This window comes from Calypte anna, chromosome 2 (genome assembly GCF_003957555.1).
Source record: "Calypte anna isolate BGI_N300 chromosome 2, bCalAnn1_v1.p, whole genome shotgun sequence".
Taxonomy (NCBI): Eukaryota; Metazoa; Chordata; class Aves; order Apodiformes; family Trochilidae; genus Calypte; species Calypte anna.
In genome coordinates, this window is record NC_044245.1 from 110,390,147 (window position 1) to 110,416,190 (window position 26,044).

Sequence of the window (26,044 nt, forward strand, 5' to 3'; positions counted from 1 at the left end):
CATCAAAAACCTCCCATATTTTAACATGTTGGTGTGCATCAGAAAGCAATAAAGATATTTCTATGTTCCCTGAAATGCCTTCTCTTCTTATTCTGTTCTGATTACAATGTATTTGTATTTGTTAATACAAATACAAATACAATGTATTTGTTAAATGGATAGACAGACACATTCACAAAATCTCCATCATATCTCAGTTGTCTTAAGGGTTTTTTTGACATCTTTTCTTCAGTCATATTTACATGAAAAATCTTATAGAAAATACATTCAAAATCCCCTATGAACTTCAGGTCATAATGTATTATTTTTGTATCACTGATTGTAGAGAGAAGCATCGGTGAGCACTAACATTTACCATGACAAAGACTAACACATAAAATATTTTATTTAAACATCTTTCACCCTGAAAGATTACAGTGTTTTACAGAATGTATAAACCACGTTTTCATCAATGAGCAGAGGTTTTAGAGTAAAATGAATCACCTGCACAACGACAACAAGAAATCTGTGAGACACATTTTCTTTTTCTCATTAAAAAACCTTACTGAGATATTTAAAGTTTTACTTGTACTGCTATGATTACAGATTTTAATATCCCCGAAAGTGTCAAAACCAAAATCTCTCTATTATATAGAAGTCTTATCTAACAGGGGTTGAATCATCTTTCTGTATATATGTTCCTTAGATAGCTTTGAATTACATAGCATCAGAACTGTTTTCTTATTTGCTGAAGTTTTGTTGACACCGATGAACACAGAAATTTTTAGAATTATAATTACTAATATTTGAGGGGTCTACACTTTCTAAAAGTGAGTCCGTGGTTTGTGCATTCATTGGTGATATTCTGATAGTCACCTATCAGAACAGAACAGAATTTTACAAAGCATCTTTTTCTTTTAATATTGGCATTGCAATTTTTTCCTTCAGAAAACATATCCTCTCCTTATAAAAGTCTATAAATTGTTGGGTTAATAATACTTTTTAATATCAAATTATAATTAACTGTTGTCAAAAATTATTTCCCATGGGGTTATTGTCTAATTTAAGAAAAAAAGGAAAGGTAAAATGAAGGTTACAATAGAATAAGTGACCTGCTCATTTAGCATGAATATATATCAGTTATGGCTACCTTTGAAAGTTGTGAAGAACTTATGATTTAAACTGCTTAAGATAGTAGTTCAGTGCATTTTCATCGGTATGCTGCAATAAAATAACAATATCCAATGTGTATACCACGAAACTCAGCTTTGCCTTAAAAAATTGACCCTTATGATTTAGATGGTGATGAAATTGATCCTGGAAATGTTGAAGCAATATTATTTCTGAAAATTTTGCATTACAGGATAGCTATGTTGGATCCCAGTCAAGCAAAACATGTTTGTATTTGCCTGGAAGTATGCTTTTAAATATTTTTCTTAATTGGGGACTTCCTTTTTTACAAATGTTTATGAATATCAAGATTATCCTCTCAACTTCAGTTAGATGCAGTACAATTATTCTGCAGCAGAAAGGTGACCATTCCATTAAATGGCATGGAAGTGTATTTTTTTTCTTTTTCTCAGCTGAAATCTTTTATCGCTGTTCACTTCCCATGAAGCAGTAAAATATCTTTCTTAGAGATTAGATCCTGAGCTGTTGAGAAGCTTAGCAGAGTTAACTGCATATATTGATCTAAAACATCACTTACAATACAAATTTGTCCAGGTATTATTCTTCTTGTCATTGTGAAGTTGATAACATTTAGAATTGAAAAAATAGGAGAAGGCTTGCACATTAATATTTATCTGAATTTAGAATTAAAATTTTATTTCCAACTCTTAAAGACCATTTTGCTTTCATTTTTCATGAGCATTTATATGCTGGTGCTTGATTAGTGTGACTGCTCATGAAAAGTAAATGTTAAGGTCATATTTGCCAACAGCAATTTTATATTGAATATGTAAATGTGAAATTTGCCACTAGCTGTGTGTTTGACTCAAGCTTTCCAATGGGATTAATGTGAGGAAACTCTTACCCTAGGACTGATCTTGCTTTTTTCTGCCAGAACCGAAGCTCTGCTTAGTCTGGGAAACTATTCAAGCCCTGTTTTTGAACCTATCTCTGTTCATAAAAGATTTTAAAAATTAAGAATGGGCTGCAAAATGCTTGGTCAACCTGGTGACTTTCAGTCTTCAAACATTAGGAACAGAACAATGAAACAATAGATGACATGTATTTTAGTATTGTGTATGTTTTTTTAATATTGCTAATGATAATTTCATAACTGTATTTGTGTATTTGTGTAGTAAATATGTTAGATATCTCATATAAAGCTCATCCGTGACAGCTCTTATTCTGGTAAATGTGAAGTGCAGGAACAACTTGACTGAAAGAATAGAGGAATTTTATATATTTAATATTTAATCGAGTAGCCTCATTGTTTTGTTAATAGCCAAGGCTAGAAAACTCAGACCCTTTGAGTTCATTGCTGTAATGAAAAAAAAAAAAAGTGCAATATGATCAGCTATGTAAGGAAGTACTCCAGGTCCTTTAAAATTACACATTTGATAGGAATTATTTCCCCCTATTGAGGAATTGAGTGGCAAACATTGCCTTCAACATTGGGAGCTCTTAAATCCAAGTTTCTATCGAAACAAAAGTTTCTGTCAGAACAAACAAACAAATAAAAAAGTATTGAAAAGTAAAGAAAAAGAAAAGGCTTTTATCTGAAGATTTTTTGCTTTACCATAGTTTCTTTTAGCAAAAGAAAACTATGTAGCCATTAGTAAAAATTTCTAGTGATCTTTATGCCAGTTATAGCTGGGTGATCTTTTTTCCAATTGCAGCTGGATACTCAGGGAGTCATGCACACAAATATGGAACAATTTAGTTTACTCTTTAAATACAGCTGATATTACTTTTCCTCATGAAATATGGCTAATGTATTTAGTCTTTTTCATTATGCTGAATATTTTAAATAAATTTAGTATAGGGAATGGAGACTCCTAAATGACGAAGTCATTATTTTAAGGTTTTCCTGGCTAATTACTGAAAAAGAGTTACTGATTTTGAAAGACATTTCTCTTCATCTCGTATTAAAATTATCTGCTGGAATCTGTTGTGTTCTGATACAACAGACATTTTTTTTTCTAGAACACTGATTGTATTACTATGTACTGTATTCTATACTTTAATATTATGCTATAATTTAATTATTCTGTTAGTGATACTGATATTATTACTTTTTGCACTGCTTTTCCTATTTAATTTGTTAGCAATTTCATGGCTGAAGCTCTGGCCTAAATCCAGCACCAAGTGTTTTTGTGGCAGCTCTAACCACCAAAAAGAGTCAGTCCAGTAAAACCTGTCTGTTTGCAAATTACTGGATGATAGCCTACTGTCACAGTTGGTTTCCAGCTATTATGAAGTCCAAAAACCTTGTGTCTTAAATAAGAAATATTCTGTAGATGGATTCTCTGTTGTTCATCTGGTTGTACACACCAGTGCAAACAGGATGCTGTTCAACCTTTTGCCAAAGCTGTGTAGAAATCAGTAGATGCCATTATAATAGCAGTGTAAATGGTTCTTCCATTTTAGTAGGTTTTTTTTGTTTATTAGAGGATCACACGTTTCTCTCAGAGAAGTATTTTATTTGAACAATATCAATGAAATCAGTCCCAAACAAAATCGGTTCCTCTGTAAATTTTTGAGCTATCAGACCAGTGAGACATTTGCCCAAATATATTAATGTAGTAGAAGTGTGTATTATTGATACAAGACAAAATATAACTTTAAAACAGAATTAGGCTTTATTTGGATTTATAATTTTTTTCTGATGATGAAAATACGTGGTAGTGATTTTATCTGTGTTGTAGTTGTAATTTACAATTAGAAAACTATCTTAAAATTTTGTTGTTCAAAAGAATTAAAGTTTCCTATTACATATCTTTTTAAAAAATGTGGAATAAATACTTTTTAGTTTTAACCATAATAGGAGCAGTTCTGCTGGTATTTCTAACATTTTGAGTATTATTCAGGGATTTGGCTAGTTCCTCTTAGACAGCTGTTTTGGAACTCATTAAATATATAATTACAAAAATATGTGTTCATCATTTAGCTCAGAGAGACAGTAGGTGCCAAGCAGTTGAATATGCAGCAGCATTCAATAAGTGGAGCAGCTGTTAGACTTTAAAGTAAAGGACTTCTCAAGACTGTATAATTGCCCAGGTTGTTAAGTGTAGCTGAGTGATCCTAGAGAAGTAGAGCCATATTTGAAGTAGGCAATGTGAAAACAAAGACAGGCAGTTACAAACTATGGCCTGTACCTACTGCATATAAATGCACTAAAAACCTGATGAAACTTGGGAAGAATTTGGTTTGGAATCTACAGGTTCTCTGAATTCTTTTGGGTTTCCATGGGTATTTTATTTTCATGAGTTAACTGCATATCATGTAGAGATGAATGACTAATAAATTCATCTTTGTGTATTAATTTCTTCTGTGGACTACAGTCCTGGACCACTAGTAATCCATTAAATATAGGTTGGGAAACATTAAAGAGAATCGCTCAATTAGAATCAACAGTCTGAAGCTTATCTGTCATGAGTCCAAGAGTATACTGATCACAGTAAATAACGTATTAGAATTGTAATATGTATGGGGAATTCATATTTTTCATCTTGTAGAACATGGTATGAAATGTTTCAATTCAAGGACCTGTGATGTCCTCTGTTTTCTATGATCAAGGACGCAAGGGTATCCTATTCCCAGTTTTGATAGACTTCAAATTTTAACAAGTATTTGTAAACATCCCTTGCTTTTCATAGTCTCCATATGGGTGTAATGGCATTCCAGTGTTTCACTGTGAACTGTGATGGCCAGTAGGCCAATCTTTAGTGAAACAGAATAAAAAATTAGAGTACATAACCTAAAAATGCAAATTAAGTACTATCTTAATATTTTTGTGGGCAATATTTATTAATGATTCTAAGATTAGTGAAAGAAGAGCAGGAAAATGTTACACAGTTCTGGCAGACTTCTACCTTCTTTTTTTTTTTCCTCAGGTGTTTGCACTGAAATCTTTTGCTGAGGCACTCCTGTATTACTTTTGAAAAGATAAACACGCAACTAAGCAAAAATTGCAATCGATTGCTATTCCTATTGAAAGTTTACTAAGCATTTTTGTATTGATGATGAACCATAAAAAAGTTTAAAGATTTCCATAAAGCTGTCATCACATCCTTTAGACAAACTTGTTAATACTCCATTCCAATAATTTTAGGCTTAAAAGTTTAAAAACAGATTCTTGTTTCCACCTTGAATGTAGATTTATCACTGTAGTGGCAATAGTCTCTTTTTACCTTGGAACTACATTGAAGAAAAAATTGACGGGAGTCTGTATCCTCTATGTGACCTACATCTAGTTCTTTATTGCCTGATGGATTTTTTTTTCATGTGATTTAATTATATTTCCATTAAATTATTTTTGAAATATCTTTCCTTTACTTTACCATTACACTTACTCATGTTTCTCACATATTATTTTAGTAGTTTCCTATGAAGGGAAATCGGTATATTTTTCCTAGTGTCAGCTAATATAAATGGCCTACTTTGCAGGTAGCCTTGAAACATGATGAAATCTCTCTATATTTAAAGGTGAACTATTTAGTGTTCTAATAATGCTTGGGGCTTCATGTTCTGGTACCTCTGCATCTAAAACCCATGGAGCTTTGAAAACAGGCAGGGTGAGGACCAACGAAGGAAGCCTAAAAAGAGCTATGAGATGACTCATATGACCTTGTCCATCTGAGAAGCCACCTGATGGTCTAGTGTAAATGAGTTCTATCACTTGGAATCAAGAATACTTTTTTTTTTTTTTTTTTTTTTAAGTTATCTGTCTGGTAGGACTTGTCAAAAAGCATCAAATCCTGATTCTTGGTGTACGTTGCTTTGAAACTATCTTTTGTATCTTAGTAGCTGGAGTACTCCCTTAGTAAGCGCTCCCTCTCAGTTAGGTTCCTGTGTCGTCTTGAAAAGCCATAAACCTTCATCTCCCGTTTTTCAAAATAGTTTCTAAGTGGGCACATCCTTCTACTTTCTCAGCATTTGCACCATTCTGCCTTGCATTTCCTTGTGCCTTGTTTGAGCAAGCTCCCAATTCCAGTGTGCAGCTATTTGGGTTTGTATCTGAATACATAATACAGATTCTGGAACCAGACAGCAAAAAATTAAAACATTCATCTGTGTACAGGTCAGACTATGATTTGAAGTATATTTAGAGTTGCACAACCTGAGTTGGAACCATTATCACAAAAGGATATTCTAGTTTGCTCTATATATCAGTATGAGAATTTTTTGATGGAAAATATTCCTTTATTAACTTCCATTGTTGATAAATACTGTGATAAATATTAGATCATAGGAAGTAAAAGCTCTCCATATGATGATGTGTTTTTAATGTAAATATTCAGCATCAACTGCATGGCTCTTACTGAACAAAATAGTTTAGTTTTGTTTTGTTTTTTTAAGATAACCATAATTGAAGACAGTTGTGTGTATGCGTTGGGCCTTCTGGCTTTGAGCCTTTATGTGCTTGTACCAGAATGCGTGTTGTGGTATCCACTGTTGTACTTGAATGTGTGCATTTTGTAAGTGCAATAAGGCTGCTTCTTTTCCTTTTTTCCCCAGATATTTACATTTCAAAGTATTCATTGAAGAACTGAATTTTCCTTTAAAGCCTACTGAAGAGCAGAATTTTCTCCAGTTCAGAGGAACATAGATCTTAGGGACTATAAGTTTTCTGTTCAAATCCTTCCTACTTCATTTATGGCCACATTTCTCTGGTAATTTAAAAGGAGATTTACAGACTAATTCAGGAAAAAATACTGAAATTTGAGGGACTTCACACTTCAGTGGTTTCCTGAATATAAAAAGAGAGACTTCACCATATGTTCAAATGTTTTTTCAACCTGGGACATGAAACTGTTTTATAAAATTAAAAGACAATATCATTGTAGACATTACTAAATATTCAGAATAGTGTTATTCGTATGTAGAGATTTTATTCAGCAGTATCACACATGACCATAAAATTCACTTCCTCAAATGGTCCCCCTAGTGTCATTACAGTAATTTCTTGGAAATATCAAGACTGTCTTCAGAAACACTGGCTCTTCACTATGTTGCTAACACTGGTTCAGACAAGCACATGTTACTTTTGCCTGTGTCACTTCACTCATGAATATCCTATATGAATATTCTAACATGAATATCTTAATATAGGGATATTTGTGGTAGAAGTAAATTATTTCTTGATCCCACTGGTAGTAAGCTTATGATTTATGAATTAATGTATTTAATGTTTCTATTGGTGTGGTTCAACAACTCATTCTACATTAAATACATATTTGGTTTCTCAGACATGAGCAGTGTTTTAATATATAGCCTTAATGTTGATGAGGAGGTGTTAAGACTTCTCAAAATCACGTCTTCTTCCTGTTACAGAGGTGAATTAATTAGACACTGAGCACACAAATCAATAATGAGTATTGCTCCCTAGATGAAATAAAAAAAATAAAACTAAGTCATGCAGTAACAGCAAAACTAAATAGCTTTTTACTGTGTAATCCATTCAACACCTGTATCCACACAGAGTTATTACTATTCATTGTTAACTACTAAAATGATAACCTAAAGTAGGTGAATTCATATGCCTGGAATCTAGGGTTCTAGGTCTGCAAAATATTAAAAATCTAGGGCTCTATAGGAAAACCAAAAAAACAAATAAAACCAAACCAAAACATATATCCCAAATAGTCAGTATAGCCTCTGGAAATCTTCCATTCATTGATACAGAGAATAAACAAATCTATTTATTGGTGCCTTATTATGCATTTTCTGAAATCTGGGATGCAGTGCTTTAAAAGCTGTCAAATTGCAGAATCAGAATATTTTGGGTTGGAAGAGACCTCCAAGATTATCCAGTCCTGCCTTTGACTAACACCATAAGCTAACTACTAAACCATGTCAACACATATCAAAATCAAACACACACACATATAGATCTCTTCCATAGGAAAGAGATATACAGTGGGGAGATATAATCTTGTTAGACTCTGGAAATGTTAGGTTTAACTGATTTAAATTCTTGTCAGGAAAATATTCCATGGGTTTGGCACCGTGAATTTATCTCACCTTCACTAAATTCTTCATATATGATTTAAAAAATCGTAGGATATTTTGTTCTGAAATAATGTCTCTGTATTTATTCAAAGTTAGTATCCCTTCCAAAAAATGTTTCTTTTCAACTTTTTAGAAATTGGATTTATTTGTATCTTTTCACATACTAGGACAAATGTTTCGAATATTTTTTATTTGATTTATGTTTAGAAATGTACAGTATGTGATGGTTTCGGGGAAAAAAAAAGAAATCACTTACTCTGATCAACCTTGACTGAGATTTAGAGTTTCCTTATAAAGCTGCAACTCTGGAAAAAATGTATAAAGGATATAGATAGTCTACTTCCCTCTTATTTTTGAAATCACAGAAATCACAGGATCACACAAAGTTAGGGGTTGGAAGGGGCTATGAAAGATCATCTAATCCACCGCCTCCCCTTGCCAGAGCAGGGCCACTTACAGCAGGACACGTCCTGTCAGGTTTTGGATGTTTCCAGAGAAAGACTCCACAGACAGCCTGTTCCAGTGCTCTGTCACCCTCACAGTGAAAGAAATATTTCTTGAATTATCACTGCAAGAAATAGCCAAACATGTACATTGTCAGTTATAGGGCTTGACTGGCAAGGTATTGGCAACCTATATGCAAGCAATGTGAGAGAGCTTTGTTGTAAGAGTGTAGGATGGCAGAGCAGATATCTACCCATTTCTTCATCTAAAAATTGTGTCTTGATTGACACCTGGTTTCTTCAGTATTCTCATTATTGACTCAAACCAGTTTTTCAGGTCCACATGGATATTCTTGTGCAGATACACTCATTTTTCATGAATGTATATTTTCCAAGCCTGAACAAGAAACACGTTTACATTCACACAGTCCTCATTTTACCAAAATAGCTCTATAAAGTTCTGAGATCAACTGATTTTAGGCAATGAGGAAGAGAGAAGTGATTCATATGCCATTCTCTCTGGTCAAGTTCCACTCATACTTGTAAAACTCTAGAAATTAAGACTGTATCTTATCTTCCAGGCAAACTGTTTGACTCCCTGTTTTCAAGTATTTTTTCCATAGACCAAACTCACTAGCAATTAGGAATATTACTTTTGCATATTTTCCTTTATTTGTAGAAGTTATAACTTAATTTTCCATTCATGAACATGAGCTGTTCTGTGGTATATGAGTAGATTTCCTAATGTACCTCATTATCTCTCTACATAGAGGGATGGCAGTAGGGTGTGGTGTACATATTGAATGAGGACACAAAATAAATTAGTCCTATAAGGCATACTTGATTTAAAGCAGATTATCAACTGCTAATTTCTTATGCAAAAGTAAGACAAAAAAAATAAAGTAATAGTAAAGCTTTCAACTCAAAGCTACAATAAAGGCAATTAATAAATTTAATTAAAAATCCCATTTTTTTCAGCTAACCTTATTTCCCAGAATGGCTTCGTTAATGACTAGAAAGTAAGGGAAATGGGATCAATAGCTCTTCTCTTCTTTGTTGTAATCATACCTAGTAGTTTTCTTTTTTAACCTTTCATCTTTTTTTAGTCTTTATTCTACATGGTAAAATCTGTCACTTCCTGAATTATATTCTTCATACACTCCAAAGTACGCTTAAAAGAAATAACTATTGCTGATTTCAACTAAAATATGTGCCAGTCTAAATTCTTCATCCTGTGAGATAAAGAAGTTTGAGATAGAGAGTTTAGAAAAAAGGTCACAGTAGACTACTTATGGCAAGTTCTAGCCTTTGCAAAACAATATATTATCAAATGAAGTCATGTAGACTCGGAGCAAAAGAATGTTTCAGGGGTAGAGTTTACTGTCTTGGCTCCTTTCATAAATACTATCTACATGTTTTTAGGTATCTTAAAAGGTGAGTTTATAAATTATAATTGTTAATGCTGTGATTTTTCCACTTGTTTCTTCTTTTTAAAAAATAAATAATTTTTAAAAGTCAGAGGGTAGCTGTATTTTTCCTGCACTTCTTTTATCTGCATCTGGTGTTGCAATAGAGAAAGCAAGCCTGTAAGCGTCTGCTTTGGCTATGACTATACTGAACTGTGAGACTTCTACATAAGAGAGGAGAAGGATAAAATTTCTGTGAAGTCTAAGGATATGGTATGGTTTCTTTGATGGAATTCAGGACTCCAGTTCTCTCACTCTTTCTTCATAGGAGAGATGCTCAGGTCCCTTAATCATTCTCGTAGCTCTCCATTGGACTCTTCCAAGTAGATCCTTGTCTCTCTTGAACTGGGGAGGCCAAACCTGGGTACAGTATTCCAGGAGTGGTCTCAACAGGACAGAGTAGAGGGGGAGGAGAATCTCCCTAGATCTGCTGGACATACTTTTCCTGATTCACCCTAGGATACCACTGGCCCTCATGGCCACAAGGACACGTTGCTGACCCATGGAGAATTCACTGTCCACTAGGACTTAAAGGTCTTTCCCCACAGAGCTGCTTTCCAACAGGACATCCCTTAATCTATACTGATGGTTGGTACCCTAGGATACCACTGGCCCTCATGGCCACAAGGACACGTTGCTGACCCATGGAGAATTCACTGTCCACTAGGACTTAAAGGTCTTTCCCCACAGAGCTGCTTTCCAACAGGACATCCCTTAATCTATACTGGTGGTTGGTGTTATTCCTATCCAGATGCAGGACTCTACAGTTGTCCTTATTGAAATTTGTGAGGTTCACTTTTGCCCAGCTCTCCAGCCTGTCCAGATCTTGCTAGATGGCAGCACAGCCTTCTGGTGTATCAGCCATCCCTCCCAGATTTGTATCAGGAGTGACCTTGCTGAAGGTACACTCCATCCCCTCATCCTGGACCGAGTAATGATCCCAAGGGAACACCAGTGGCCACAGGCCTCCATCTTGACTCTGTGTCACTGATCACAACCCTCTGGGCTCTCTTGTTGAGCCGGTTATCAATCCACCTCACAGTCCAATGGTCTGTCCCACATTTATTGAGTTCTTTTATGAGAACTGTATGGAAGACCATGTTGAAAGCTTTACTGAAGCCAAGGTATATGACATCCTCTGCTCTCCCTTCATCTACCCATTTAGTCATGTCTTTGTAAAAGGATATCAAGTTAGTGAAGCAAAATTTCCCCTTAGTAAATCCATGTTGGCTGCTCCTGATAACCCTCTTTTCTTTCAAGTGATTAGAGATGCCCATCACCTTCTTTCTATGAAATAAGTGCTACTTACAAATCCTAAGATATAAAACATGTCAGAACTCAGAATTGCTCATTGGAGAGGCTTATATTACAGAACTGTAAGTTTTAGGCATGCAGTTGATTACATTTATTGTGGGTTGCATGTGTTTATTTGGTCACATGCAAACTGTGCCTTTTTGCTGGGCTATTTTAAATAATGAAGTGCTTAAAATTTGAGAGTATATTTCAGATACTGAATCAAACCATCATGTTTTCACTCTGTAGCAAACACTGTGAAGTAGGAAGTACTGTGTTTAAATGCAAAGTAGACATTTTTTTCTTGAAGAGTTGCTTTAGATTATTGTAATGCAGCGATTCCGTGTGAAAGCATCCCTGCAAGTAGTTATATAGATACATGTAACTAAATCTGTAAATTGCTGATAGGTACAGTCAAGCTTTGTAATCCTCCGTAAATTATTTAGAAGGCTTTCTTGCAAGCAGCAGCATGACAGTAGGGTTTCATGTGTGTTATCTAGCTACCATGAAAACACAGCAGTAAGGGAGCAGATTTATGCTAGTTTAAAATGTTTGTCTAAGATGTCACTGTGTAGCAGCTCTTTTAACACTGCTCCCAGTGAGCTGGCTTCCTGTACTGTGTGAGTGCAGTCCCTCAGACAGAGCCATGGTGCTGTCTTCCATCTTTGTAAACCCAAATAAAATCAGCCCTTGATGAGTTTTGAAGTTACAGAGCCAGGAGAACAGGAAACGGTTGTTCTCTGGAACAGAGTTGTGTGACCTGATGCTTTTTGGCTCTCATGCTGTAAACAGATCCAGATATTACTCCTCTACTGTTAAGTACAACATATTTCTTAGTTTCTCCGTTTCTTTTGTGCCTCTTTTGTGCTACTCTGTGGAGGTGCCTGGTGTTCACTTTCTCTGTTGTGCGTTCTGAGTTGTCTGTCTGCCATACCACACCACACAAAAGCTAAAGGCATGAACAAGAGCCTCAGGAGCAGTTGTAGAAGAGTAAAGGGAGGCTAGAAGCATTCATAGGTAGACAGATGATTTACGCATTCCTATGACCAAAATGCAAGCTGCCCTCCGGCAAACCCCAGGCTTGTGCTTATCTAAGACTTAAGGATTAAAATAGATACTTTTCCTCAGTGGCTGCAAGGAAGATTAGGTCTCTCATCCTTGCTGGAACGCATCAGCTAAATTTAACTCTAGCTGCTGGAAAGACTTACTCATAGGATTATGGCACAGCTGTGGAAACTGCTGCTATTGTTTTGGTTAGAGATTTATGAGACAATCTCAGAGGGAGAGAAAATATATAATTTTGTATCCATCCATGCCAATGTAGAGGATGTTAGGTCTGAAATGTAGAGGATGTTAGGTCTGAAAGAAGGAGGTGCACAGCTCAACAGTGTCAGGGAGCAAGTTGTGCAGTAGCAAAGACAGTGCTATTAGGAGGCCGACACTTTCCCTCCCTTACCTGAATATGTGATCAGAAACAACAAGCATGTGTCTAGCAAGCTTTACATCTTGCCTTCTGTTTTTTTAAAAAAGTCATTGCAATAACTTGTTAAGCAGCTATGTTCTGATATGTGAAAGCTGTGTGGCACTGGGTACATTTGCTGATGCATTTTAGTAAAATGTTTATTTCAAAATGCCCTGTCTGTATTTCTTTTTTAGGTTCAGGTCCTTCGCAATGCAGGGGAAGAGGTGACCCTAACTGTGTCCTTTCTGAAAAGAGCACCCGCATTTCTCAAGCTACCACTGAATGAAGATTGTGCATGTAAGCCTTTATTACTTGGCTAGAAGAAAACTCAATTCAGTACTCAACTCTTGCAGCTTCCAAACCTATTGTGCACTTAGGGTGATTGACAGCAGCTTTTTTCAGTCAGAATTGCTGCCTGGGAGTGAGCTGCTCATACTGCCAGGTCTAAGCAGTAACTTTCACCTCAAGCAACAAATCACAGCGTTTTCTTGTGAAACAGATCAGCAAGCATTTGACTGACATGAATCAGCAAAGTTGCAGGTAAAACAGTGGTGTGACATTAGTTTACAGGACCTTACATTCTGATGCAGAGTATTTAAAAGCTCTTGTTCAGGTGGCATCATACAACATTTTATTCTGAAACAGTTCTGTCTTGCAAATGTGAAAATGAGGTTGTGTGTGTGTATTTGGAGAGCTTAACTTTTCTATTTAAAATTCAGATGCTTTGGTGGAGATGTCTGTCTACCTAAAAATAAATTACTCTCACATGATTAGTATTTTGTTTAAGTCCAACTGAGTTGTAGTCAACTAGCCCCATGAGAGTCATATGGAGACAACTGTCTTCCTTTAATTATATTAAATTGTAAATGTGGGTGCATAATTATAGACAGTTGCAGTATGTCTAAGCATATTTATATGTCTGCTTTTTGTCACTGCTGCTTGCCTTCTGTTTCTTGGTCCTAAGAGGGTAAAACTATTGTCTACTTTTTAAGCAACAAAACAATAAATATTTTATTTCAATTTTTTTAGCTTTTGATTTTAAGTTAGTGAGCATGAAATAAACTAGATTTATGAAGTAGTCTTTTTTACAACAATTTTGTAAATTATGTCTTTTGCCAAGGTATTAAAATCTAGTGAGATAAGAAAAATTTAGAACACCATGTTCTTTAAAATGGGTCTCCGTATATTGGTTCCTTTTATGTAGTGCTGTGTACCACAGAGTACCCTGAGTAATGCAAGCCAATGTGCATTTCATTTAAACCTATCATACTACTTTTGAGATGCAGCACTGTAATTTCCTAAATTATTACAAGAACACTTAAAACTATAAACTTCATGGAGAGTAACAAAAGCATTAAGAGTAGCATTGGGCATGGCAGCTGGTCAAGGGAGTTAATTGTCCTACTTTACTCTGCACTGGTGTGGCCCTATTTTGAGTACTGTGTGCAGGTTTGGGTGCTACAGTACAGCAAGGACACAGAGTTACAAGAGAGTGTCCAGAGGAGAGATGTGAGGTTGGTAAAGGGTTTAGAGGGAGAGCTGTGTGAGGAGCAGCTAAAGGCACTGGGTCTGTCTGTTCAGCCTGGAGGAGGCTGAGGGGAGATCTCATGGCAGCTCCCTGCTCCCTCACTAGGGAAGGAGGAGGAGCAGACACTGACTTCTCTGATGACCGTCAATAGGGCCCAAGGAAATGGAAGGTGTACTGGGGGAAGTTTAGGTTAGATATTAGGAAAAGGTTTTTCACTCAGAGGGTGGCTGAGCCATGGAACAGCTCCCCAGGGAAGTAGTTATGGGACCAAGCCATGAGATTCTTCAGGTGCCCTACGCAGGGACAGGAATTGGACTTGGTGATCCTGATGGGCCCCTTCCAACTTGTCAGATTCTTTGATTATTTGAGTAGCTCTGTAAGTAAAAGTGAGGAGTTAAACACTTTCCTTTCATTATAAAATCTCCAAAACTGTTGGGTTCTTTTTCTTATCAAGCAGACTATTAACTCAGTTAAGCAAAGCACGTTGGAGGGTTTCTTGAGCTCCCACTCATCTTAAAAAGGCACTCCACTCAAACCAGAGTGTAGAAACTGTCTGAATGGAGAAAGTAGATAAATAGGACAAAACCAGTGCAGAGAAGCAATTACATTCATGCAGACATATCAAAATTTGAATTTTAGCATTATAGATGAATGAAGACTTTTTTATGAATTCATATTTTAATTAGGTGCCCCCAGTGACCAAAGCAGTGGCACATCCTCTCCCCTGTGTGACAGTGGTTTGCACCTCAACTACCATCCCAACAACACGGTAAGAGCCTATATTTCTTGGATGGAATTACACAGAAGAATAATAACACTATAACAGCTAAATGGAAGTACTTTATAAGGGAAAGCAACATGGGGGAAGCTCTAATTAGCATTAGAGATCAACAGTTCTATAGATGATAAAAAGAATTGCCAGATATTATTGCAAGGTATTAAACTATGATAAATTGTACCAGCTGAGACTATATCCTGGTGGATGTGGTTACTGTTTTTATCTGGGTATTAGGCATTTTGCAAAAAAAAAAAAATAAAATATCTAATTAAAGAAAAGGTGTTTTGTTGGGTTTTTTTCCAGAATATTATTCCATTATTATTATTATTTCATTTATTATTTAAAACATTTGGCAAAGGATTAGTTCAGGTGCATGCGTTTGCCTACTTTTAAGGTGAGAGCATCTTACTTTGAGTAATTTACACTTAAAATCTTACTCAGGCATGATAGCATTATGGAGCAAAATCTCTCTAGGATGAAATGGTACAGATGTTTGATCAAATTTTTAGTAAAAGTTGCCTTTGAAGTGCATCAAGGGGCTTCTAACAATTTTTATATTCAGGTAATGCAAAATTCCCATTACTTTATATAGCTTTTATGGGGGTTTTACTGCATTTTTTGGCTTTGTGATAGGTGAAAATGCACAGGTAAAGTAAAAAGTACTGAATAAATAAAGCAGTATAAAGCGTAATTGTTACAGGTATATTAAAAAAAAAAGAAGGAAAACATAGGCATTGTTTGTTCAGTAGACTTTGCTTTTCTCATTTTGGGCTTGTTTTATTGTTCTTTCATACTTTTCTGGTAAAGGTTTTAAATAGGAGTTTAGAGACTATAAAGTCAATAGCACAGATTTTCATCCTGATTTAAAAATAAGTAATGTCTATGATTTATACACAGTTATAGGATCTGTAATTCACAAAAACCTGATAAAAACAATAAAATTGGCATCTTAATGCAGATCAAATAATTTTATTTTATTTTATATATGTACATATAAATATATAAATAACGAATGCAACAATGTCAGAAGCAGAACAGACTTATCTCCACAGTCTATATATGTATGTATGTAGAAAGGCTATTGCATCAGGCCCTAAACTTTTTTTGCTATTGTAAATTTACTTGTAGGATAAAAAGCATGCTTCCATTTGTGAATCCTATTTCTGCAAGTGTTGAAACTGGTCTAAATTCACTATAGTTTCTATTTGAACTGATAATATTTTACTGAAACCAAGCCTTTTTTCTCTCAGTTTAAATAACATAATCAGGCATCATGAGTCTATAATTCATCCTAAATTAAATTCTTTTGAAGACCAGAATGGGGTTCTCATCTCATATGTCCCTTTGTCACAAGAATAGAATGCTTCATAAAACCAAATGGACCTCTGTATGGATTCCTAAATTATGTACAGCTCTCATCCATCTGTTTTCTCAGAATATTGTCTAGAATTCATTATGAATTATGGCCAGAATCTATTTCTTATTTTATAGCTTTGGTGCTTCACAAGGAGGAGAGTTCTTACTAAGAATTCAGAGTAGACAGGACTGGTTTTGGCCTTTTGACATAAGTTCAAAGTGGTTATATGTAGATCTAACATTTCTGTTGCAGCAAGATCTAGGCCTATGACTTTTTGCTTAATTTTGGCTTTTCTTGCCAAGTTTAATAACAGCTGAAGAATGGATACTGAAAGCAGGCTGAGAATGTTAAAAATTCAAGGCATTATTCAAAACAACATCCTAGCTTAGTCTTCCTAGGCAATCATTTATTTATTTGCATTGAATCTATGGACTGTTTCACCACAGATTCAGTCTTTTAAATTACTGACTGTACTTACAAAAAGCCTGCTCTGCAGCTCACTTGATGTACGTAGTGATCTTTTTTTATATATACATAAAAGATCTATGAACACATCTGTATAAATAAAGTTCAGATAGGCGAAGCTTTAAAATTGCATAGATCTGATGCAGAAATCACACCCTTGAATAGTAAAAGGTGTACTTATTTTTAAGGTTTATTTTATAGACGACACAGGTAAGAGAAAAAAATTTATGAAGGAATGACAGGTACAGTTTTACTGATATTCTAAAAGTACTGCATGGATTTCTGTGACAATCATGCTTCTTCGGAAAATAACATTGCTAACACTATTTTGTAAAGCATCTTCTAAAGAAAAAGGGATTATCTTTTCACTGTTTTTATGTTTATAAACATTTCTCATTCAAAACTGTATTCTGTACAAATACTAGTGAAATTAATCTGTGCATATTTACATACTCATTCTTTGTAGATATTATCATAGACATGATAAAGTTTAATTTTCATATAAGTAATACCTAGTGTAAACAGGTAAAGTTTAAGTATCAATCATAAGCATGTAAGTTTGACTTGTTCAATCTCATTCTTAACTACAAGGTTTTGAGGTGATGTCATTGGAACAGACATATATGCAAATGTGAACATAGCCACAGTAAAAAACAGAATTATGGTTGTGTAGTGAATAATTTAGATGTCTCCTTTATTCAGAGCTGAGGTATAAAACTAATAACTGATAACGTGATATGTGGCAAATATTCAATTTAATTCATTATCCGTCATTTCAAAAAAAGGACTCTCTCATCTTATCCGTAAGTTGTTTTTTTTCTTTCTCACACTTGCTCTAAGCTTGTTGATCTTAGAGTTTATTTAGATTTTTTTTGTTTCTGAGAAAAAGTTTGGAATCTCTCTGGTGCTAGGTAAAACTAGCTTGGGAAAGTAGAATATGATACCAAAATGAAAATTATCATCTTTGAAATCTACCTCTCACTTTCTAGATTTGCTGACTGTGTATAATGAAACCCAAAACTGAGAAGGATCTTTAAATGTTTTTCAGGATACATTATCATGTTCCTCATGGCCAGCATCCCCAGGACTTAGGTGGGAAAAAAGGTGGTGCGATCTCCGCTTAATTCCACTTCTTCATTCACGGTTCTCCCAGTACCTTCCAGGATCAGATCTGTGCAGGTAAAGAAGTTCAGAAAGTTCCAAAAATTTTCTTCTTGTTGACTAATTAAAGCCTGAGGGACCTACCTTATTAGAGGAAAGTCAGTATTTGTGCACAGCTGGTGCTAGAGACACAGGACGTAAGAGCTTTCATACAGATGGTCTATCTAGGTCCACCTCAGCCCATTTTCTACTTTAACATCAGCAAGGGCTGGCTGGCTGCCCCTTGGGGAAAATGAGCCAAGAGCAGAGGGTGGCAGTGGAGGTGGATGAGGCAGTGTCCTCTTAGACAAGGGCCCTATCCACCTACACCCAGTGGAGGACCAGAGCAGGCCTAGGCATGATCTTCAGATGAGTCTATCATGGCGAGCTGGAACTCAGGTCAGGTGGGAAAGTCAGCCCACAGGTTAGATCCAATTCACTGGAATGCATGTCCAGGCACAGGTGTAGCTCAAATCAAGCTCAGGGAAGGACCAAAGGCAACAGCCTGAGCTGACACGCAGCTCCCAGATGAAGGGGGAAACAGGCTCCTCACTCAAGCTCTTTGACATCAACATTATCCCACATCTCACAGCCATGCCATAACAGAGCTGGCTTCAAGCACAGGTAGCCAGGCACACAGGAGAGGGATGAGGGTGGACTCAGGGCCTTGAACCTTTTATCAAGGGAAATGCATTCTTGATTTAGTTTTTTATAATTTCAGATTACTGTCTTCTGTTTTCCAGGTTGAAGGATACCTAGCATTACCTCCTTTTAGGGAAACCCTTCCATAGCTCTGTTTATTCTTGTTATTCTCTCTCCCTTGTAATTTGAATATATATTCTATAAGACAAAGTGGTCAGGACCACAAAGAGGACTACATTAAGACACTATGATGTTTTCCATTGTTTTCTCACTTCTCTAATACTTTGTAATAACCTATTATCTTTTGACTGTCACTGAACACTAAAGTGATGGTTTTCAGAAAACTGTAGTAACTCTTGCATTTCTTTCTTCAATATTTATAGCTACAGTAATGTAGCTTTGTTGCTACATAGCCAAGGTTATTTTTTCCCATAGGAGTTACTTGGCATTTATTAACTTCTAATTTCATTCTCATTTTGTCTCCTAGTCACTGGGGAAGCTGTCCAAACCTCATTGTCAGTTTTATATTTATTACATAATCAAGAACCACAACTTTTTATTGTTTAATTGGATATAATCTAGTAAATCAGAAGAAATGAGAAAGACAAGAATATTCTGAAAGGTTTACTGTTATTTGTTTTGCATTTAAATCTAAAAGAAAGCTACAAAATGCAGCAAGGCAGAGTATAAAAATAAGGTCATACTTGTTAAAAAATACCTAGGTCTTGTGTGAAATAATTTATATATATAGGAATGCAGTTCTAATACTAAAAAATTCTGTGAGTTCCAGCAAAAAAGTCATTAACTGAAGGACATCTGTTTACAGTTATAGATCATGTTTCTCCATTATTTCATCTTCTAACCTGTCAGAAAAATTAACTCTTAACAAAAGCACAAAGGTCTTACCATTTCTGAGGTGGTGAAGCATTACTAATGGGGAAAAAATGGCTTTCCTGTGTAGCCTTCATGTCTGCCAGCTTAGATGTGTAAGCGTGGGAAGATCAGTGTTATCTTATACTCTGATGGCTCATCAGGCATTAGCTACTTAAAATTTCATGTTCCTCCATTCATATAGAGGTAAAATTACACAACTAATAGAGAAAAGCTTCATTAATATTTCTGGAAAGACTCTTTTGAGAAAGAACCTCCTCAGGATCTTTTCTTTGTTGCTACACTCACTCTTCCAGTGTTTCTATGGGTCCTTCAGTCAACTGATACCATCTGCCCCCGGGGGGGGGGGGGGGTTAAGATCTCCCCCAAAAACTAGGGGAAGAGGAGTATTCTTTAGCCTCAATTTGGGGTTTGCATGGGGTGAATTTTTTTGTTTTTTTTTCACAGCCTGCTTCCTTCTTATTGATTCTCAGCCAATATTTGAAAGTTGCACAAGAGCCTCTCATAACCTCACTTAATTCTAAGCATGTTGTCTCTGGGAAGTACACTAGCTAGTATTCACGAATCTGAAATAAGAGAAGGTCAGGCAATAGGTCTTTTCATCACTAAATTACTGTGAAGCTAAAAACAGCCTGCAGTTTTTGATGAGTAACAGCAAAATCATATTTATTTGGCTTCATGGTCCTTATTTCTTTGAAGAACAATGGGTGGCCCAGGAAGTCAAATTGCAAACCAAAGGCTACAGTGGCTTATTGGCTGAACTGAAAGGGAAGAAGATGTAGTCACCACAGAGGCGGGAGTTGTCTATTAAATTCTGTGAAAACCTCCAGCTCAATGCACAACAGTGGTTGAAACAGAAACAATTAAAAGCATGAAGAATAAAGTGCCCAGAATCTAAGATCTCTTCTACTGTAAACTTGAGATAAGATATTGAATTCAATAGAACTACTCACATGGAAAATTAGGGCATATTCAACTATTTATAGATCTAGGGTTTTAAAATTCATTCTTCTTTATTGATAAAGCACAGCCTTGGATATGTGTTCTAGACCTTGTATATTACAAAGATTTGTAGGTAGCAGTAAGATTTTCAGAAAGCAAATTTAAAAGTATATTCATAAAGCCCAAAATATCTGAATTCATACTCAGACTTTGAATAGCTATGCTGATAATTTTGTCCTTGTGTCCTTCTATGCTATCATGAGGAAGTACTTAAAGAAAACAAAACTGCAATATAAATATAAGAGAGGAAATGGAGTTTTCTTAAAAAAAAAAAAATAGAACCAAAACTTTATGTTGTTACCATCTATAAGTCTTTTAAACTAGTGTAAACATTTTAAAATGTGACTCAACATTTTTTATGAAACAAAGGTAGATAATATTTAACAGGAACTTCTATAAAGAGCAACATTAAGGAAAGGATACTGAAAATAATACAACAAAACAACCTGGAATGGAATTCAACACATTACATTTTCTGTAGTTAATATTTACAAGCCTGTTTTCACTTTCTAAAGCCTAATAACTTTTTATGTTTCAGAGTTTGGAAAGACAACCACAGAAATATGCCATATCATTATCACACACACTATTACACCTCATAACCATAGTATAGCTTTTCTAGTGGGATGCATTAATTCCAGAGGTTATTCATATAAAATTATAGGGGACATTCAAGTTAGTTTTGGAATGTTTATAAATTTCAGATATAACTCTGTTCTGGAAGGCACAGAACTTGAAATGTGAAGTTGAATAAGAAGTAATCTGCTCTAAACAATTTCTTGTTGTATTATAAAGTGATTAATCTATTATATGTTCTATTTAATACAAAACACATATTTAATACCCTATTTTTTCAGGTTTGTTTGGTAGTATGGACTTTGGCTGGTAGACTAATTCAAGAAAATACTATTACAATAATGTAAACCTAAGGATATCTACTGTCCAGACATTCAGACATAATTTTTTAGATAGTCATGCATTTTATAGTCTTTGCTTATTGATAATTTGGCAAAAATATTCTGGATGAATGGTTTTGTACATGCACAACTCAAATACCTAGGAACACTAGCAACAGTCTGAACACAGATTCACAGTGTTTGTAGTATAAGGGAAATCTGTGCATTAGGACTGAATCTAGAAAGTACTGGGTTTTCTTTGCTTGTACAGGTTAATGTCACATATTAACAGATTCTTTAGTTTCCTGCTTTGTTTTACAATAATTTTAGCTGAAAGCAGGGGGGTCCTGAAAATAATTCAGTTTTTCCTGAAAATTTGTCCAAACATCATGCTATGCTCTTCATGTATTGATGACTTTATTTTCTTCTGGAAGAAATTACTATTTATATTTGTAGCCATTTAAAATAAAGGATATAGAAAACAACTGCTAGTTACATTGCCTAAAGATGATTTAAATAAATCTTCCTCAAAATCTTTACCCAACTTATTGTGAAAATGAGTCACTGAAAGCAGCTCTCTGTTCTACCTTTGGTATTTTGAAGAAGAATCACTCCCTGTGTGACAACTAAACTAATAAGTTAGCTGATGGATGTAGATTAACCACTGGCTTCTGCATCACCATGTTAGGATATATAAGCCTTATCCTTCTGAAAGAGATAGTTTGCATGATCTCAAAGCAGAATCATGGATCTAATTAATTTTTAATGTTTCTCCTGACTGAAAGAAATGCCTGTACTTGACATGGATGCAGCAAAGGCCTTTTTGGTAGATACAGATATTAGCTCTACGTTCTATACAACTATACATTCTGTACAATTTCATTTTAAGAGGTAAAAATAACTGCAGAATGGGTATCTGTCTTGAGATGTCAGAAACCATCATCCGTTACACACAGTTTTACACTAAAAGTAGCACTCACTTTGCCTGAACCATTCTGCAATAATCTGAGTGATGCACTTAATTTTAAACCATTAGTTGATCCTTAACATATAGTTTTATAGCAGAATGCCAGCAGTGGAACTGTGCAATCTCTATATGCTTCATAATCTCTTACTCAGGGATATGGATTAGTATTGAGGTTTTTTGCTTCTGAAGCCAGGAGCCTTTCAAAGGCTTTTAGCTTAGAAGGAAATTTACTGAAGAAATTAGGTTTACTGCTGCTGAAGCATCTGAAAGTTTTCTCCTGTTGTGTAATCCCTCAGCACTCAGCTGTATAAGTCACTCTATAATGCATGCCAGACTAATGCACAGGTGCCCAGACTGGTGCTGGAGTAGAGGCACCCAGGTGGACACTGATTTTGTAATTACATGGTTCCTGACATTCCAGTTTGTTTTGCCTAACAGACCTATATACAGAAATACAATTTTAAAAATCTTCATTGATTTTGAATTTTCCAGCCTTTCTATCAGTAGTTTAAAAGAGCATCAAAATTGTATAACCAAGACCATCTATGAACAGGTATCTAAAGAGGACTCTTAATGTGTTTAAGCAATATATTCGAAAAATGAAATAAAAGGTGTTGAGAAAAAGGCACTGGAATCCACAGATTTTCACAAATCGTTGCCTACAGTGTTCAGTGCACACTTTTGTTTTCTGTGATCTGCAGTGTTACAATATTACCTCTTTGGTATTCACCATCTCTTTCACTTGTTTAGCTTCTGAAGTGTTGGTCAAGGTTCCATGGAGCTAATTTGTGGATTTTTGTATAACGGTTTTGGACCTTTTTTTTTTGGACCATTCACCATGATTGTTTTTACATATCAGGTATTTACAAAACAGGAAAACCAGCAATTTATTGCTCTTCAGTGGATGACCTTCGTTGTAGTTGAAAGAAAAGTATTTCTGCAAGTATTGTTAAGATGATATGCCAGAACAGATGAAATTTTCTTCTGACCTGATCTGTTATGACATGTCTATAGGCAAAATGCGTTCCAAGTAATTGCTGTGGATGGGGTTTGCAGTGGAATAATTCAGTGTCTCTCTGCTGAAGACTGTATTGACTGGCTACAAGCAATAGCAAGTAACATTTCCAGCCTCACAAAGCACAATGTAAGTATGGATCCAAGTAAGCCAGAAGGTTTCCCAATCATATTTGATTATAACTGTCATAAAAGCCTAATGGGTTCACACACAGAATTATCTGCATATAAACAATGCTTGAGGCTGTCTGAGAGAAGTCAGCTCACGTTTGTCATCAAATCAGACTTTGTGAGAAATCACTGAATGGGAAAATATTCTCCCCTGCAGTCATATAGTTCACTTCATCACTATCAGAGTCATTTGCTTTTTAGCAATACCAGCTAGGATTAGAAACAAAGACCAGACAAGCAGGAGAAAGGCAGGTGTGATGGACAAGCACAAAAAATTCTGCACTTTCTTGGTAGTTTTGAGAAATCACATATAGATAAAGACTGTTATAATCAGATCAGAAATAGATATTAGGCTTGTTTGGGTATCATTTAACATAAGGAAAACTGGAAAGTACTTCTGTGGTATAGATACAGATGTTCACTATCAGCAAAGATTAAATGCAGTTATGCTTTATGCATTTTACTTTTCTGATCTGATTAGATGTCATGGGACAGGTATCTCTCTTTACTGAAGAAAGAATAAATCTTATGCAAAAGTTTTTGCGAAAATACTTGTAAGTTCAGTTGAAAGGTCTTCTGGACCTGCGTAGGATGTATTTTTGGATTAGATGATGTGTAGGTTTTTTTCTGTAAAAGTCTAAATTATACTTTTCCTATTTTTCCTCAAAAAAAATACAGAACACAAGGGTGTTCATTATTTTGAACTGAGTTCTAACAAAGAAGCCCTTGAGGATTTTACTTATATTCTCTAAGATTTCCTTAAATCTCTTTTAGCTTCCGAAACCTGCCTCTGCATTTGCTTTTGTTTCAAAAACAGGGAACACTTTGAAGAAAGTTGTATTGCTTGGATATTTATATTCAAGATGCAAAATATGTTCCATCTGGCAGCAATACATAAAAGTAATTGTATTATAAATAAGTGACAGACATGAATTCATCCACCATCTGCAAGCTTCCACGCAGTACAAGCCAACTTTATGGCTATTTATTCATCCTTACCATGCTGTTGCTGTATTAGAACCTTTCTTGTCTCATCTAGTCTAGGATGCCATTTTTTCCTGTTCAGACTATTTTTTTTAGTTCAGACTATTAATGATTCTTGCAACTTAAAGTAATAAACAATAAACAGGTGCACCTAAATTTTGTCTAGTAACCCTATATGTAGCTTTGATGAGACTATAATTATGGTTGTTTAGTTTAACTGGAATTTTGTTAATGTACTGTAGTTGCTAATATATTTTCAGTATTTTAGAAATGAGTACAGATTATAACTATAGTAGTTTCATGAAAATAAAGAAAACATGTCAATGTATTTGATTTTTTGAAAGATAGAAATTGTAAATTATACAACTATGATAACAAAATTTGTATTTCCTGTGTCGCAAAGACATCTCATAAAATAACTGTGAGATTTAGGGCTTATGACAATTAGGTATTGATCTATTTTTAAAACTGTCCTCGTTGTTTGTAGCCCACATGAATTTATGGAAACTAATTAGACCTTCTTTTCTGTAATATTCTTTTCTTTTAAATTGTGAGTTGCTGGAAAGAAGTAGTTATATGACAGCATACATGATAAATGAATATAACAAACATTAGAAACACAGAGAGGAAAAAAATACAAGTGTTGTTCAGAACATTGATTAGATGTGATTAGAGGTCCCTGTATTTTCTTTCCTTACAAGATGGTTATTGACCAACACATGCTGTTGATGTTAGCATTTTTCCTCTGAGAGAGATGTTTGCTCACAGTCATTGTCTCTTACTCTGGGATCCAGTACCAAAGAAACAAAAAGGGTACAGGAATTTATTTTAAATTTTTAATAACTTGTATTTACTATTCTGGTTTTAGTTCCAGTTACCTTCTCATCTGTCTGGAGCTTTGGAAAATAATTTGCCTCACTTAAGTACTGGATAGCTTAAAGAAATGTTAGCTTACACATTCTTTCTCATATCTGCCTTTTAGAAAAGAAGAAAGCAGATGAAAATAAGAAAGACCATAAAACCTAAATTGTTTTTAAAAGATTTCCTTTTCCACTGTGTCAAGTTTGCATTCTTTAGATTTGGGTTGGATTTTTCTTGCCTAACTTCAGGTGTCTTAAAGCAGAATATCTGAAGAGTGATCCTTATGATTTAATTTTGACACTTACTTTATGGTGAGGTTGATTCCCTCAGGACATATATTCTTTCCTTTGACTGGTAAGGAACCGTAGTGTGGTGAGTTGAGACTTTGATACCTATGGAAATAAAAAAAATCGCAGAATTTCCATGGGTGGATGATTTTCCTCACACACTAGTCAGGTCACCTGGACATAGAAGGAGATCAAGTTGGTCAAGCAGGACCTGCTTTTCCTGAACCCATGCTGGCT

At 35.1% G+C, this 26,044-nt stretch overlaps 1 protein-coding gene across 1 annotated transcript in view; it reads left to right on the forward strand.

Annotated features, from left to right (window-relative positions):
• Nucleotides 1–26,044, forward strand: part of SNTG1 (syntrophin gamma 1) — a 144,964-nt gene that overhangs the window by 36,660 nt on the left and 82,260 nt on the right. The window contains exons 8-11 of the mRNA XM_030444688.1: nucleotides 13,019–13,121; nucleotides 15,039–15,121; nucleotides 18,001–18,131; nucleotides 23,505–23,634. Of these exons, the coding sequence (XP_030300548.1) occupies nucleotides 13,019–13,121; nucleotides 15,039–15,121; nucleotides 18,001–18,131; nucleotides 23,505–23,634 (447 nt within the window). The remainder of the gene's footprint in view (nucleotides 1–13,018; nucleotides 13,122–15,038; nucleotides 15,122–18,000; nucleotides 18,132–23,504; nucleotides 23,635–26,044) is intronic.